Source organism: Astatotilapia calliptera, chromosome 11, assembly GCF_900246225.1.
Source record: "Astatotilapia calliptera chromosome 11, fAstCal1.2, whole genome shotgun sequence".
Classification (NCBI taxonomy): Eukaryota; Metazoa; Chordata; class Actinopteri; order Cichliformes; family Cichlidae; genus Astatotilapia; species Astatotilapia calliptera.
The window spans coordinates 19409205-19426909 of NC_039312.1; the positions used below are offsets into that span (position 1 = coordinate 19409205).

At 43.1% G+C, this 17705-nt stretch overlaps 1 protein-coding gene and 2 non-coding genes across 3 annotated transcripts in view; 1 reads left to right on the forward strand and 2 right to left on the reverse strand.

The window, feature by feature from the left end:
- invs (inversin) overlaps nt 1-17705 on the forward strand; it is a 36970-nt gene that overhangs the window by 14981 nt on the left and 4284 nt on the right. Inside the window, exons 12-17 of the mRNA XM_026183965.1 lie at nt 1062-1169; nt 1276-1382; nt 1473-1682; nt 3407-3618; nt 5059-5626; nt 6450-6601. Coding sequence (XP_026039750.1) covers nt 1062-1169; nt 1276-1382; nt 1473-1682; nt 3407-3618; nt 5059-5626; nt 6450-6601 — 1357 coding nt within the window. The remainder of the gene's footprint in view (nt 1-1061; nt 1170-1275; nt 1383-1472; nt 1683-3406; nt 3619-5058; nt 5627-6449; nt 6602-17705) is intronic.
- On the reverse strand, nt 12261-12333 carry trnat-ugu (transfer RNA threonine (anticodon UGU)). Its single transcript has one exon. It is a non-coding gene; the product is annotated as a tRNA-Thr (tRNA).
- trnat-ugu (transfer RNA threonine (anticodon UGU)) lies at nt 16069-16141 on the reverse strand. The gene has a single exon. It is a non-coding gene; the product is annotated as a tRNA-Thr (tRNA).

Sequence of the window (17705 nt, forward strand, 5' to 3'; positions counted from 1 at the left end):
CCAATGGTTTGCACCTTGTTGTACACCCTCTGTCTTCATATTCATAAAGGGTGTCTTTCAATTGTGGACTTGGAAAGTGATACTCCTACCTCGTCAAGTGTGTTCTTGATTCAGATAGGTGGTGTAAAGTTGTTTTTCTTAATCCTGGAAATAATCCTCATCACACACTCTAGTTTTAGTTTTTAGTCCTTTTGGTGTTTCACAACATGGCAGCCATGCCAAAATGGGTATCTCTGCAAGTTTGATTTGGTAGAGTGGAACACCAGATGCCCTTCCTGACACAACCCCAAAAGGGATTTTTGTCTCCGACTGCAATCTAACCAGCGACCCTTCAGGTGTCTAATTTATATGTTAACCACTACACCATTCTTTTTAAGAATGTACCAGGTTTCTGATTTGGCTTCTACTAAAGTTTTTGCTATCTGTCTGATAGGTTCATTTTGTTTCAGCCTACTGATAGCCTCCTTCACACACTAGATAACTATAACTGATAAAGTAACCATTAGGATTAAATCGTCCAAATTCAGTTTAAAATTACAGGTTAATAAAAGGTTACAGTGAACATACTAGAGCAGGAGAGGGGATGAAAGGATGTTTTTTTCTTTAATATGAAGCGTGACCACTCACCCTCTACCTCAGCCCTGCAGCAAAATGCAATAAAGTTTAACCAAAGCCAACGTGCTGCTGCAGTAGTGTGTCATATTAAATTGTCATGGTCAATTGGAAACATTTAGTCATAAATTTTTGTTACAGTTACTTCTATTTCATTTAAACTGCTTTCATTTGGTAGTGTTTCACCTGTGTGTTCCGTTCTTTAGAGCAACAGAAACTATCTCTGGTTAATAATCATAAAACAACATTGTTATGGATAATCTAATACAGCACCGAGTGACTTCCTAGTTACATACTGAACATGAATTTTGGATTTTGTCCTCATTAACGACCAAAAACAGTTTGGATTCTCGTGTCCAGCGTAAAGCATATGGCTGATCATTGTGAACTTCAAAGCTGTCTATGTCGTAGCTCCAAAACTTCTGATCTGCTGTGTAAACTTTTTGCAGGATCATGCAGGAAGGACTCCACTGCAGTGCGCAGCTTACGGTGGTTACATCACCTGCATGGCTGTTCTCATGGAGAACCACGCTGATCCTAATATACAGGACAAGGAGGTAAGAAATTGCCTGTATTTGCTTGAATACACTTTCATGTCTGACTTTTTTTTGTAAGGTTTAAACATACAACGTTAATGCTGTTTTTTTCTTTATGGGGGTCCAGGGCCGGACCGCTCTCCACTGGTCATGTAACAATGGCTACCTTGACGCTGTGAAACTGCTGCTGGGCTACAATGCCTTTCCCAATCAAATGGAGCACAGTGAGGAGAGGTGAGAACTGAGACCACAATGAAAGCAGCCGAGGTGAAGCTTAAAAAGTAGGAAAATAGATGTATGAATCACACTGTTTATGCTGTGCAGGTACACCCCTCTGGACTATGCTCTGCTGGGGGGGCACAGTGAGGTGACTCAGTTCATGCTGGAGCATGGTGCTCTGTCCATAGCAGCTATCCAGGACATCGCTGCCGCCTCAATCCAGGCGGTCTACAAGGGCTACACTGTCCGCAAGGCCTTCAGGGAGAGAAAGCAGCTCCTCATGCGACACGAGCAACTGCGCAAGGATGCAGCCAAGTGAGAGACACATATAGGGTCATGCCAGAGTTATAGGTATAATGGTAAAGTGAAGGAATTGGCATAACTATCTTTTATTAACCAGCGTTAACAGAGCCTAGCAGTGATCTCCTTATGGCATCTGACAGTGGACTCATGTCTGTGCTTGTTCTGCTAGGTTTCAGTGCAGCATTTGACACTGTTGACCACAATATTGTATACATGGGTTAGAATACACAGTATTAAAGAAATACACTGCAGGGGTTTCAATCATATCTGTCTGACGGACTCAAATTTGTTCATGTAGATGGGGAGTCTTCTTCAAACGCAAAGGTTATTGAGGGAGTTCCACAGGGTCCTGTGCTGGGACCAATACTGTTTATATTATTTCCCTTAGAAAGCATTATGAGAAAACATTACATATATTTTCATTGCTATGCAGATGATACCCAGCTATATTTGTCTATGAAGCCAGGTGACACACAGCAACTAGTTAAACTACAAGCATGTCTTAAAGACATAAAGATCTGACCTCTTCACTGGATGGTATAATCTTGCCTTGCAATAACACTTTGAGGAATCTTGGAGTTATTTTTGACCAAGATATGTCCTTCAGTGCGCATATTAAACATACAGGCTTTACTATTGGAATGTATTATTATCGGGCTGTCCTAAAACACCCTGAAAGGATGATCCAGAATGCTGCAGTGAGTGTACTTACATATTTTTCCCATGTTAGCTTCTTGAATCTTTCTACTCATATAATCAATCTGAAATATCAAGCCCCATAGGTATATGTTAAGGATACATGGAGCATGCATCTGCATACCTCTGTTGCATTTCTGTGAAAAGCTGAGGGACACCCAAGTTTATGAATATGATAAATCGAGAATGAGGTGACATAAGATTTTCAAATTGACATCATAGGTCGATCTCCTAAAACTCTTGGATGAGTTAAAATCCGAGTGAGCTTCACCTCAAACTCAGAGGAAAGGAAGTTTTTCCTCCCCTCCGTCGCCGAGTCCTTACTCATAGGGGCTCATCAGACTTCTCTCTCTAACATTGTAGGGTCTTTACCCTACAATATAAACAGGTGTCTGACTGAATTGAATTGAAAATATTATTATTTAGTGAACATTAACACATTTGGTTTGGTTAACATTTGGTTGCCCAGACAAACCCAGAACCACCACACACTTAAGCTGTAATCACTGATTACATGGCTTCATGGTGTTTATATTCATTAGAAGTTACTCACTGACATCCCTCTGTTTGTCTCACACTGTGTCTCGCAAATTACATTTACTTTGCCTTTGAAGCAGTCACACTCTCTCCATATCTATCTTTCTTTCTGTCAGCCCAGCACACACATACGTCTCCTCTCTGTCTGCCTCTTCCGACTCGTTCTTCTTCTGCCATTTGCTCACCAGTCTCATCTTTATTCTCTTAAACAACACTTTTGACAAGTAAATTTGTTTTCAGAGGGCACATTGACTTCAGGTTTTTATGGTAATCCAAGCAGGCAGTTTTATTTAGACATGCCTTTTAAGCAAAGCTTTTTTTCCACATATTACTAATGATAAGCTAATATCCTTATCAGATTATATTCAAGCTGTATAGAAGACGTCCAGGAATGTTCTTAAAAAAAGGTCCAGAGTTAGAAAATAACCAGAAACCTACAATACTGCCTGTACCAAATGACGAGGTTTCTTTTGCATTTTTTGCTTGGTTTTCTTTGTGTTTAGAAAGCGAGAAGAGGAACAGCGGAAGAGAGAAGCCGTGCAGCAAGTTTCAGGGGCCACAGCAGAGAAACGGAGGGTTTCACCCGTGAAAGCAGAGCAAGAAAAGCTGTCCTTAGTGAGCATTATAGAGGACTTATCCTTGAATGATTCGTCTGTGGAAACAAAGAAATCATCCAAAGCTGAACGCACTAAGAGCAAAGAGGAGAGACACAGAGGTACAAAAATACAGAAATCCTCAAATTTAGTCTGAAGTGTAAGTGTTAATGCGCTTACAAGTGAGGACACGCCTGTGCAATATCGCTTTAATAACTAACCATAATCACATCCCTTGTCTTTATTTTACCCTGTTAAAAAAAACAAACAAGGTGTGAATGCGGGAGTGAATGTGAGTGCGAATGGTTGTCTCTGTCTATGTGTTAGCCCTGCGACGGACTGGCAACCTGTCCAGGGTGTACTCTGCCTCTCACCCTAGGACAGCTGGGATAGGCTCCAGCACCCCCCGCGACCCTAAAAAAGGATAAGCGTCAGTGGATGGATGGATGGATAGATAGATAAAAATATAAACCACACTGCAACAGAAGTCAGTAAAAGTGTTTTATCAGTACTTTGTAAGTCTGCCTTTCTTTTTGATGAGACACTGAATCCTCTTCAGAATGATGGATGTCACTGTTGCATACTTATTTGAGGATATATTCTGCCATTCTCCTGGGACCGTTTTTTCAGCTGGTCTTTGCGGAAAGGATTGTGCTCCTCTGCTTTTCACCTTCATACCTCAAATGTGTTCTGTTAGATTCAAGCCATGCAACACATTTGGCCAGTTTTTACTTTACTTTACACCGATTCTGCCAGTGTGCTTTGGATCTTTGTGATGCAGGAATATTTGGCTCATTTGTTTTGATAATTTTCTGTAATACTTGTTGCCATCATGGAGTCTGATATCATCAAACCACTGCCTTTGAGTTTCCCGCTCAGGTTTGCAGTGAACTTGCTGGACTCCATCGTAGACAGTCCTTTACACTGTCCAAGCTGTCAACAAAGCTTTGACTCCCTTGTGTCTGAATTACTTTCAAAGCTGTGCAGTAGCACGCTGTCTGTGGACAACCACTACACCACACTTCTGATTAGTGATCTTGTGGCTCGTTCTGTTCTTTTCTGCAGCTGCAGCTCAGTCTTTGCTGATTTTTAGTGGCTCACTTATCTTCCCGTGTCCTTTACCATCTTTTTGATGACAATCAGATTTTTTAATTTCACTAAAAAAATTATTTTGTATAATCATGATGCAAATATACAGATATGCACAGCACATCAGATCCAAAATGAGAGAAGTTCCAGTCTTCAAAGCTAATTTCATAAACTCATTCATGCAATTAACTAACTAGAAATCAGAGGTGGACTCAATTTAGTTGGTCAGCAGCCTGTATAGTCAGTTTAGTCTGGAGTATTTAACTCTGTGAAATAATGCATTTTGAATCATTGACTTTAAATTGATATTGCACAGAGGTGTACTTTTAAACACTAATTTTAAACACTTTTTAGGTGTTTAAAATGAACTTTTAATTGAGCAAATGCATTCATCTTGACTAAACAGTACAGACAGTGGTGTTTTATTCATTTACATGATCTTTATTTTTTCATTTCAACTCCACTCCAACCAGTTCACAAAAGCAGGTCCTCTAGAAGAGGTAAAGAAGCTGAACCGCATGATTGTCCTGAAGCTTTGGGCTGCAGTCATGTGAGCAGTGATGCTTCCCCCGATGCTCTGCAGACCACAAGGCTGACAGAACTTCTCTCCCCTTCCGGCTTCAGACCCACACCTCCCTCCATGCCCAAATTCAGGGAACGACTTTTGTCAAACTCACCCAGTCCTTCCACAGCGGTTTCCTCTGTGGACCAAACTGAGGCCGGTAGAAGAGACTGCATGCCTCTAAAAAAGAGTAATGCTCACATGAGCGTGCAGACTGCCCGGGCAATTACCAATGCCCACACCTCTCCACAAAAACACAGACGACATAAGGCGCGTACTTCAGAGAAGGCCACAACCAAAGACCAAACTCGCTCAGCCTCATTAAGAAGGAGTTCATCTGTAGATCACAAAAGCCCCCCAAGAAAGGCTCAATCTGCCGCACACACACCAATGTCAACACGTGCACACAGGGAGTACAACAAGGAGCATCGCAGGAGGAGGAACGAGGCTGCACGCATCATCCAGCGTGCCTGGAGAAGGCGAGTTTACATTTTTCTCCTTGATCGTGTTTGTGTTTGTACCAGGAGGGTTGGGGGAGATTGGCAGCGCAGTATGATATCATAAGGCACACTTTATTGTCACCTTAGGGAAATTTTTTGTGGACTCAAGTGCCGTCACAGAAGCTGCCTTCACTAAGAGTCAGTAAACATTAAAAGAAAAGAGAAATTAATAAATAGATTTTAAAAAGGGGCCTATCACAACATTCAATACACACATTGCAGATAATCTTAAAAACTGTTATTTAAATGCTTGATCGATGCTGGGACAAATGAATTTTTTTGAAGCGATTCAGACCGCATTTAGCATTCAAAATTTTGGGGCAGTGCCATGTGGCACCCACATGTGCCCCCTTGTGAATACTTTCCCGCCCCCGTCTTTAGTCTGGATGCCATGAACAGTGGAGCAGTGGGGGGGAGAGCGTGGGAGAGGGTTGAGACAAGAAGACGTGGGACATAAAGGCTGTAATCTAGAAGTTTCATAGTATTTTAACAAGAGGCTAAAAGTTCAGCCGGGCTGCTCTAATAGCTACCAGAAGCCTCTCGTTGCTTTTCTCTCTGTCTTGCACACACTGCGTTTCTCTTAGTGGATGCCAGTCCACTGCAGGAGGCCCTCTGTTTCTCCTCAGCTTCACAGTTATATTGTGTATATGTTGCCTATTAATTTCCTTGAGTAAACTGTTTACTTTGTTTACGCTTAGTGAGAATTAGTGCGAGGACTTGCCAGCTTTTAAAGCTTTGAACGCTGTTAGAGATGATTTTTATAGAACTGCGTGCATGTGTTTGTGTGGATGTGTGTTTGCAGGTTTTGTGCACGCAGACGGAGGGAGGTAAAAGCCCATGAAGAGGTGGAGTCCAGACATTCAAACTACACCCATAACAGGAAGAAGGTGGAAATCCGAGCTCAACCTGCTAAGCCAACACAGAGTAAGAGCTCTGTGCTCCAAAGCATCTACGGTAAGATCACCAGCATACTGCCCCAAAACTGTTTTTAGTTTCCCGAATCATTCTATTGCTTTATTTACACTCACCAGACACTTTATTAGGCACACCTGCTCATTAATGTAAATATCTAATCAGGCAATCACACACCTGCGATTCAGTGTATTTCGGCTTGTAGATGTGGTCAAGATGACCTGGTTAAGATGAAACTGATCATCAAAATACGGCAGAAAAATTATTTTCTACACTTCACAGGCTGGTCAAACTCTAAGGGCAAAATGAATGAAAAGCCTACTTTTCTATGGATCAGAGAGTTTTAATATCATTGTCACTTGATCAAAACTGTAAGTCAGAGAGGAAACGGTCAGGTAATGAGTGAGAAACAGTGGTGTTATTAAAGATGTTTAAGGAATTGAGCATCTGCCCGTCTTAATTAAAAGTGGTATTAAAAGCAGATGAAGCTACAAATCAAGGTGTATAGAACAGACCGTAAGCAATATCTTATAAACGTTGAATGACAGAAAGATCTTAGTGTTAAAGAAAATGTAGATCTTCTGGGATTTTCCCACACAATCATCTCTGAATGGACTGGAAAAAAAAAAGACATCCAGTGAGCAGCAGTTCTCTAGTTTGAAATCCCTTATTGATGCCAGAGGTCAGAGGAGTATGGAAGCCCGTTTCTGCCACTAAAAAAAAAAAAAAGTATCCAAAACTCTAAATTTCGAGTTATCTTTCTCAAAATTTTGACTTATTAATTTGAAATTTTGAGAAAAGTAGCTTGAAATGTTGACTTTTTTCAAAAGTTTGAGTTAATAATCAGTAATCTACATGAATGACGTAATTTCCTTGTTACTCGGAAGCGGAAGCCCTCAGCTACAAATGCTACAGTTAAGCTACCAGTATAACAGCCAGTCATGAATGCACAAATTGCTGATTATTTTCAGCGTAGCGTCACAAATGATGAAATGCTTGTGTTATGAGCTGAATCACATGGTGTTACTATCAGCAAACGTACTCTTGAAAGCGCCAGTTTGTTGCGATCCGGTTTTGAGTGTGCAGTCCACGTAGATTACTGATGGCAGAGATAACTCAAAATATCGAGTTACTTTTCTTAAAATTTCAAGTTAATAAGTCAAAATTTCAAGAAAATAAGTTGAAATTTTGAGTTAATAAGTCGATATTTCGAGTTATGGATACTTTTTTTTTTAGTGGCGGAAACGGGCTTCCATAGAGGAGAATGCCCAGAGGCAACAGTAACTCAGTTAACTACTCATTATAGTCAAGGTATGCAGAAGAGCACCTCTGAGCACACAACATGCCTGGTCCACTGAATCCTGGTTTCTGCTGTGACATTCAGATGGTAGGATCAGAATTTGGCATAAACAGCATGGAAGCACAGGTCCACCCTACCTCATATCACTGGTTCAAGCTGCTCTTGTTTGTGATGTGGGTGATATTTTCTTGACACACTTTGGACCCCTTAGTATCAAATGAGCATCATTTAAATGCTGCAGCTTACCTGAGTGTAGTTGCTGACTGAAATACCCTGAAATAATGACTTTTCAATTTCCAAACATTAAGTTTTAATGTTTCTAGTGGCTGAAAAGCTCAACAAATGCAACACTGTGACCTGTGAGTCTGCCTGAGTGCACACCAAAACACGAAAAACACTTTTTTGGGGAGGAGTGTTGTCATGCGAGCAAAGAGATGATAGGAAATGAGGATGCTGGGAAAGCACTCTTAACAGAAGCAGGCACCTTGCAGTTTGTAAACAAGCAATAATGGCCAAAAGACAGCCATGCTAATAAACATGTTATAGAAATTATCACCTGCAACTTTGCCACATTAGAAACAATGGATATCAAGTGTAGGAAAAGCAGCTTTAATTTTAACTCTAATAGTTGTAGATGAACTCTTGGTGTGCACTGACCCTTTGCAATTTTAAAGCAGCTCGTGCACGCTGCAACTCCTGAGTTAAATATGCTTATTAGGAATGTTTTTAATTGGCTAAACCTTGAACTCGTGTTCGGTTAAGTTAGCAGAAAATAGTGGCTGAGAAATCAGTGAGTCGGATGTGCAGCATGAATTAAAGCTTTAGCATTTGAAGATTTTGTAAGATTAAAAGAAGAAGAAGTTACAAATCCAGCTGTGTAAGAAACACTGTAAGCGACCCGTGGAAATGTCTGGCTAATGCTTCAATCCACACGCCGGGACGGTATCAGCCTGGTTTCCCGCGTGGAAGCTCTGGTAAGGTTTCGCCCTCACAGACAGGCCTGACCTTCTTAACACATCACCAGGTGATGATGGGAGGACAGACAGAAGCCTTGCTGCGCCAAAACACAGAAGCCCGCACAGCCTCTCTGCTCACGGTCCGATCCGGTCTTCTGACGTTGTTTTCCCCTCCCCCTTCTCGCCTCTCCTCCCTCTCTACCTGACAGTGCTGGCACTGTGAAAAGTTCAGAGCTGTCAGGGGGAATGTCAGACGACTGCGTAGAGCTATCTGCTGAACACACACATTAACAACACCCCCCCTCCCAAACACACACACACACACGAGAGTCATTTTATTACTCCGTCTCTCGTATCTTGAAGTAGACAGATGTATGAACTGTGGACGCTATCACCTGCACGCTTAATTATTATAAACCATTTTTAAAAATAGCTTTCCAACACTCTTATATCTAAAAAATCTGTGTCAGAACAAGATCTTTTTTTCATCACAGATAAAAAAAAATGTATTACTTGTTTAATTTGCTAATATAAAAAACTTATGTGTTTAAATATTATTTTTAACGTCCCAGACAACAAGACTGGTAGTGGTTAATGTATTTCTCTCATACATGAAAGCTCCCCAGTTGAATTGTATGAGTGGACACAAACCCCGCCACAGAGTCCTAGAGCTGGTCTCAACCCTTAGATCTTGTAAAGGAAATTTGTAAAAATCTGTCCTGGAGTCACCTTAGAATAAGTGGGCAAGTGAAACTGCAAACCCCACCCTCCCTAAAGAGTGTACATATGAAAAGTGGAGTAGTAAGCATACAACAAGGGGAGCTCAGTGAGAAAAAAAACTAGATTCTGTCCTGGGCCACTGTGCCGCTCCCTGACCTGTCCTTTAAAACTATGACCTACAAGCCAATAAAATGGGGTTCCAAAGTGATTAACCTGTATTTGGCTGACTTCCAGGTATTTCTTGGAAGGAGTCTACGACTTGCGATTAAAAAAATTGAAACTTTTATGTTAGCCTGCAATTAAATAGGTGGTGATGGCTTTATATTGGTAGATAGTGGTTAGGTCTACTGAGAGCACGAAGGAAACCAAATATGTGAAAGCCTATGTCAAAACAGCGCCTTTCCCACTGCATAGTAGGAGCAATTGCCCTGGCCTATATTAGCAGGGGTCTTCACATTTACTCAGTTTTATGGGCAAGATGTAACAGGACCAAACCTGGCACATTCTCCCCTGTGAAGTGCTATTGGGGACAGTTGTCTTCTTAACAGTCATGTCTAGAGATGGACCGATCCGATATTACGTATCGGTATCGGTCCGATACTGACCTAAATTACTGGATCGGATATCGGAGAAAAATAAAAAATGTAATCCGATCCATTAAATATCACAAAAGCACCTCACAAAACTTGCAACACACCGTAACTCACCTCAGAACGTTAGCACGTCGGAGCAGTATGCATCACCTGATAGAGCAGCTGTGGCATGCCGGACCTGTTGGTGGTCTGGATAGCATTTGGAGCTTCGCTAGCAACCCGGCATTTCATCTCCGACAAAGTTATCCCCGAGAGAAGTAAAGCAAGTGTGTAAGTCCATCTCTGAATGTTTGTAAAGCATTCCTGCGTTAAGCTTAACAAGCGACTGCCTCTCCTGCTGCTACTTCAATCATGAAACTGCTTAATGATCAGCTGATCGGCTTTTCTGTCGCGAGTCCGTCTCTCTGGTTTGTTTTTGGCCCACTTTGCACCAGAAAGAGGAAACCAGCGGCTGAACAACAGCAGCACGTTTAAGCTTGATAAGCTGTTGTTAGAATTTATTTAATATTACTTTCTACACCAGGATCTTTTTCTACGTAGCTGACGCTGGTAACTGTGCAGGGGCGGATCTAGCAAAGTTTAGCCAGGGGGGCCGATAGGTGGTGAAGAGGGAGCTGAGTGTAAAAGCGAAGCTCTCAATTTACCGGTCGATCTACGTCCCTACCCTCACCTATGGCCACAAGCTGTGGGTAGTGACCGAAAGAACGAGATCGCGGATACAAGCGGCAGAAATGAGCTTCCTCCGAAGGGTGGCTGGCCCTCTCCCTTAGAGATAGGGTGAGAAGTTCGGCCATCCGGGAGGGGCTCAGAGTAGAGCCGCTGCTGCTCCACATCGAAAGGAGCCAGCTGAGGTGGTTCGGGCATCTGACAAGGATGCCCCCTGAGCGCCTCCTGGGTGAGGTGTTCCAGGCATGTCCCACCGGGAGGAGGCCCCGGGGCAGACCCAGGACATGCTGGAGAGATTATATCTCTCGGCTGGCCTGGGAACGCCTTGGTATTCCCCCGGATAAGCTGGAGGAGGTGGCTGGGGAGAGGGAGGTCTGGGCCTCTTTGCTTAGGCTGCTGCCCCCGCGACCCGGCCCCGGACAAAGCGGATGAAAATGGATGGATGGAATAGAAGTCAATTACTGTATATAGTGACTATTAAGTCTAATATATATACCCTAGTAAGCTATAGTACTTTTTTCCTTTGGGAAGGTACCATCTGTGCAGTCTGCAATTTTGTTGAGGAAAGATGTTGAATCTATTTAATATTTCTTGAAAAATAATTGATTTCTGTGCATTTTTTTTCACACTGCATCAAATTAAGGTTGATTACGTCGATTAAGCATCATGAGGTGGAGCGTGAGGGGTGGTTCCCTATTTTTTATTTATTTATTTTTGTTGTTGCTGGGAGTTGGAACCCTATTAGTTAGGTTGCTTAATATTTACGCTAAGTACTCTTTAAAATACCAGAATAGGGAGGATGGTGTAGGTTTAAGTTTATTAGATTGATCAGTATTGCTGAACTATGAAATATTTTTTTTTGCATACAGGTATAACAGAATAGCTTTAGTGTAGTTGTTGTTTTAAACTTGAGTATGAACTTATACAAAATGCAGCAAGATATTTAAAAAAACAGTTTTGTTGATTAAAAAACACTATATCGGATTCATATCAGTATCGGCAGATATCCAAATTTATGATATCGGTATCGGACATAAAAAAGTGGTATCGTGCCATCTCTAGTCATGTCTGGCAATCTGGTAGTTAATATTTCTAAGCACAAAATACTAACTAAATCGCTATTTCTCTCATAGTGAAACACAAAATGAATGCTATGAAAGAGAGCTTCAGGTTATGTTTTTATCCCTGGTTCTCTGAGTAGCATGAGCGAGTGTCTCACCGAACCAACCTCTTTGCTAGGGAAGTGAGGAAGAGGTGGGCTTTTTTGAATTACATCTGACGCTATGTCAGCCTATTATATAGGAAGGCCTATATAATATGGGCATCATTTAGCTAACAGTAAAGGCTGTTGATCCAAATCGTGGCAAGCTGTGGCGAGTTGATCTGAGTAGGTTCTAATGGAAAAGGGGCTTATGTGTCCACCTAAAGGAGGACGGGGGGGTATGTACAGGACAAAAACATTTACTAGGCCCCAGCGAGATTTGAACTCGCGACCCCTGGTTTACAAGACCAGTGCTCTAACCACTGAGCTATAGGGCCTTTGCTGAAGTAACACCCATGGATACACTACATATAGACAATCAGACCATTGCACAAGCATGGGTGTGAACTGAACTTGATCAACCAGTTAAAGGAGTGCTCTTACAAGGGTGTTTTGTAAAATGCACCTTGGCAGCAGTGGCCCTGCTCATGGAAAAGGCTTTCGGTTAGTCACATATTCGACGACAGGCTGGTGGCAGCCCCCAACTACCAGGGGGTGGCTTGTCAGTGAAATGCTCTTATACACCACCCGGGGAATTTGGGCTTTCAGATAAACGTGGAAGAGAGTAGTCTAAGGAGCTTGGAAAGAAAAGCGTCTGGACTTCTTTAAGTTGCTTGAAGATGTTTCACCTCTCATCCAAATGGTGGAGAGTCCCAGATTTAAACCCAGTGGGTCCCCCAAAGAGGGACAAAGGACCCCCTGATGATCCTCTACCTAGTAAAAGAGAGTACATTGAGACCATCTACATTTAGGGCTCAGGTCTAGACTTCTCCGGGTGAGAGCATTTCTATCTTAAGGCCATACAGCCATCCCTAGCACAGTTTCACAGAGGCAACACAAGTTAGCCTCAAACAGTGCAAGAGGCTGCTAGGCCTGATAGCTTAGCAGCTGTAGCTTCCTCTGTAGTGACGATGCCACTGGACATGAGACTTCACAGGTGGGAGCTTCTTCCCTGTGATGTACTACTGGGGACAGTTGTCTTCTTAACAGGCATGTCTGGCAATCCGGGAATTAGTATTTGTCCCCCTAGTGTGACACAAAATGCAAAACATAACCCCGGTTCTAAAGTAGTACTCGTTAGGCTAGGACTCCGCAGTCTATTTACACCTACAGACCAGTGGACACTCTTTCAATGATGAGGATGTACACATCCTGGACAGGTAGGAATGCTGGTTTGAACGGAGAGTCAAGGAGGCCACTTACTAGGGGTGCAACGATACACAAAATTCACGGTTCGGTTCGATACTTTGGTGTCACGGTTCGATATTTTTTCGATACAAAAAAAAAAGTTCATGCCTTTTTAACTTGTCATTTATTAAATTTTCACGGCACATTCCGCACCACATCTCTGTGCGTTCATCATTTGTTTGAAGCCAGCTCACCTCCTGCAACTACTTTTCCGAGAATACGTGCTTCTTTTGTGGTTCGGACTCCTTTTGACATTTCTTTGGAGGTGGAGGAACATCACAGTAATTGCTTAAAGGAGCTTCTTCGACATCTTTAAGAGTTCTAAACAAATGTCTGTCCTCCTCCTGAAAATCTTATGTACGCAAACACGCGTTGCAACTTCTTATCTTGTGCGCGTTTTTTATTTTGACAGCGAATGCGCACCTGCAGACCACTTATGTGCAGCCCTGGTTATTTAGCTTGTCATATTGCAGCCACAGAAATTCTTTGTCCATGAAACCATAAAGCTGCACTTTCTTTTTGCCTTATAGTCTGATTTGTCATAACTTTTCCGTTTTGTGGTGAGCTTTTCTTTGGCTGTCACTTTGTTGTGTCCTCACCCGTTGCCTACCGGTGGTGGTCAGAGGGCCCGGTGGCGCCAATGTCCGGCTGCCTCGCCTCTGTCAGTGCGACAGTGCCCGACGGGCAGGGCAGAGATAGATTTTGGTAGCCCGACTGGAAAAATCGCTAGCCCCGGGACGTCGGGCTAGCGATTTTGCGAGCCCTGTATCTGATTGAGGAATCACTCATCTTTGGAAAAGAGTGTTTATTACAGAGAAATGGCTCTTTCCAAAATAAAAGCTATACTATACGCTTCTTCTGGGCTATAGTCTCAGCAGCATATTAAACATATCAGGTCCCCATAAGGAGAATCCTGTGCTAACGGCTGTCCAAATGACTCGGTTAAAGTTTGTAGCATGCGTGCTTGTTGTTTTTGTCTGCTTCCACTTGTCTTTGCACTAGGATGATGTCGGCGTAAATGTGCAGTCATATTCGTTGTGTTCCCACTAGTGCTGTCAGTGTAAAAAATCTCGTTGAAATGACGTTAACGCCACAACACGGCAAATCTCCGTTAACGAGCTACCGCAGATCGCCCCGTGCGTGGGGCTGGACAGCCAACACGTTAACGAGCTAACTGCCTAACTGTGCTAACACACTAGCTCCCACCCATGTAATTGAGCATTGCGTGGCACATCCAACATACTGTTTTACTTTAGTCCATGACGCGCTTACCTTCAGGGTCATACTTCACATGAAAACCAAAATAGTTCCAAACGCCAGATCTGAATGAGTGTGGGGGAGGTTCAATTTGCCATGTTGCAAGGAGAGCTTAACTTCTGTCTCGCTAGCTTGCCCTGCGCTCAGTGAATCTGCATTCGACTCCTCCGCCTAGGCTGCACTGTCGAGCGCAGATCCACTGAGCGCTCAACACAGACAGCATCGTCAGACGGAAAGTTGATAAAATAAATTAAAATTTTTGTATTGTTCGATACATATGCGTACCGAACCGAAAGCACTGTATCGAACGGTTCAATATCGATACGAGTATCGTTGCACCCCTACCATTTACGTGAAAAGGGAAAGACCATCTCTGAATCAAGGAGGGGACCTAATGGTACGTCTTTTGCCATCTTAAAATGCTGTGATTGCAGCCATTCCCCAACTCTCTGTGAATGGTACTCATGGCCATTGATCTGTGGTCTTTGATCAACGAATTGGCTTTGAACTGGTTGTTGATCAATGGGCATGACAATTTGCATATTATTGATCAAGGAACTGACCTCACAGCCCATTGTTCATTCAGTGGGCTGGTTTCAGTTATTGTGCAATCTACTGTTTATAAGGTTGGGGAAACCTGCAGTCTACTGAGACTGAAAAAATCACTTGGATGAGTGACGAAACATTTCTCCCTCTGAAAACGCTACGTCCAGATGAACAGAATCAACCTTTTGAGATTTAATTACCTGGATGATTAAGAATGCATCAAGACTCTTTTTAAGGGAGTTTCTGTCCAGGCGATGTGTGCAGCTGCATCCTGGGCCTCACCTCACACATTTGCTAGATTTTACAGGCTAGATATAACAGCACCTAACCAGGCACATTCAGTCCTCAGTGCATGTTCTTCACAGCTGGGAGCTTCTTCCCTGTGAAGTACTACTGGGGACAGTTGTCTTCTAAACATGCATGTCTGGCAATCCGGGAGTTAGTATTTGTCCCCCTAGTGTGACACAAAATGAATGCTATGAAAGAGAACTTAAGGTTATGTCTATAACCCCGGTTCTATGAGTAGTATGAGCGAGTGTTTCACCAGACCACCCTCTTTGCTAGGGAAGTGAGGAAAAGGTGGGCTTGTTTTGAATTACATCTGATGCTATGTCAGCCTATTATATAGGGAGGCCCTAGCCTCTCCTGACATGGGCGTCACTTAGCCAGCCTGTAAGGGTTCGGTGAGTGATTAGAGCATCTCGTTTATGAAACTCAAAACCACCATTTTTGAAACCGGAGAAAAATGGCTACAAAAATTAACGCTGTTGTCCCCAACTCTAACAAAAAGTCCCAGACCAAGCAACAGGTATAAAGTCACATCGACGTCCACCTTTGCTGTAGCGTTTGTTACGCATACCAAATACGTCATGGGATGCTCAGCCGAGTTGCTATAATGACAACAACGCACTTTCTGTGGTACTTGATTGTAATGGAAAACCAGTCGTTCCGAGTTGATCTGAGTAGGTTCTAAGGGAAAAGGGGCTTATGTGTCCACCTAGAGGAGGACCAAAACATTTACTAGGCCCCAGCGAGATTTGAACTCGCGACCCCTGGTTTACAAGACCAGTGCTCTAACCACTGAGCTATAGGGCCTTTGCTGACATAACACCCATGGATACACTACATAAAGACAACCGTAGCATAGCTCAAGTGTGGGTGTGCACTCTGAACTTGATCAAACAGTTAAAGGAGTGCATAGGGCTTTAGTATCCAACACTAGCTGCCTTGTGTTCAGAGACCATTCACATTGCATTGCTGGAAACCTTAATTTCACCCACACTTTACTGTGGGACGTTTATTTCCACCTCCCCATATATCCCCACACAGAAAGTATCTAAGATTTGCTTTCCAGGAGATAGCATATGAGTTTGTGGTCCTGCCTTTTGGCCTCTCACAAGGGTGTTTGTAAAATGCACCGAGGCAGCAGTGGCCCAAGCTCAGGGAAAAGGCTTTCGGGTAGCCACATACTTCAACGACTGGCTGGTGGCAGCCCCCAACTGCCATGGGGTGGCTTGTCACTCAAATGCTTTTATACACCCTAGCAATGTTTCGCAGAGGCAATACGAGTTATCCTAAAACTGTGCCAGATACTGCTAGGCCTGCTAGCTTCCTCTATAGTGACGATGCTACTGGACATGAGGCTTTCAGAGGTGGGTGGTCTTACAGGGACTAGACCTTCACTGTGATGGCCACCGTCATGTAAGAGTCTCCCTAGACTTTTTCCCCAGGATGGTTTCAGCCAAGAAGGTAAAAATTCTGTCCTTTAAGACAGCTCTATTGATTGTTTTAGCTTCAGCTAAGCTTGTAGGAAAAATCCACGCTCCCTCGGTGTAGAGGTTGTGCATTCAGTGCTCCCCTTATAATACGAAGGTCAGTATGCCACTCAACACCACCTTTTCCCCAAAAGTTATTTGGATATTTTCCCCTATGGAACTGCCGGCCTTTTACCTGCTGCCTTTCTCTTAAGAGGAGCAACAGTGGCTGCATACCTTGTTTCCAGTCTGTGCTCTGCGTATTCATATGGACAGAACCCAGAGTTTTAGACAAAGTGACCAGCTGTTTGTATCTTGCGCTAAACCACATATAGGAAAGCCTGTGCCTAAAGAGCGTCTTTCCCACTGATAGTTGGAGCAATTCCCCAGGCCTATTCTAGTAGGGGTCTTAAGCCTCCTGCTGGCCTGTGTGCACATTCCACTAAGGGTCTGGCAACCTCATGGACTCTCTTTAAGGCAGGGGTGTCCAACTCCAGGCCTCAAGGGCTGGTATCCTGCAAGTTTTAGATATCACCCTGGGTCAACACACCTGAATCAAATGATTAGTTCATTACCAGGCCTCTGGAGAACTTGAAGACATATTGAGGAGGTAATTTAGTCATTTAAATCAGCTGTGTTACATCAAGGATACATCTAAAGTCTGTAGGACACCGGCCCTTCAGGCCTGGAGTTGGACACCCCTGCTTTAAGGGATCCCAAAAGGTTGATTCTGTTCATCTGGACGTAGCGTTTTCAATGGGAGAAACGTTTCGTCACTCATCCAAGTGACTTCTTCAGTCTCAGCTGGCTGCAGGTTTCCCCAACCTTATAAACGGTACTTTGCACAATAACTGAAACCAGCCCGCTGAATGAACAATGAGATGTGAGGTCAGTTCCTTGATCAT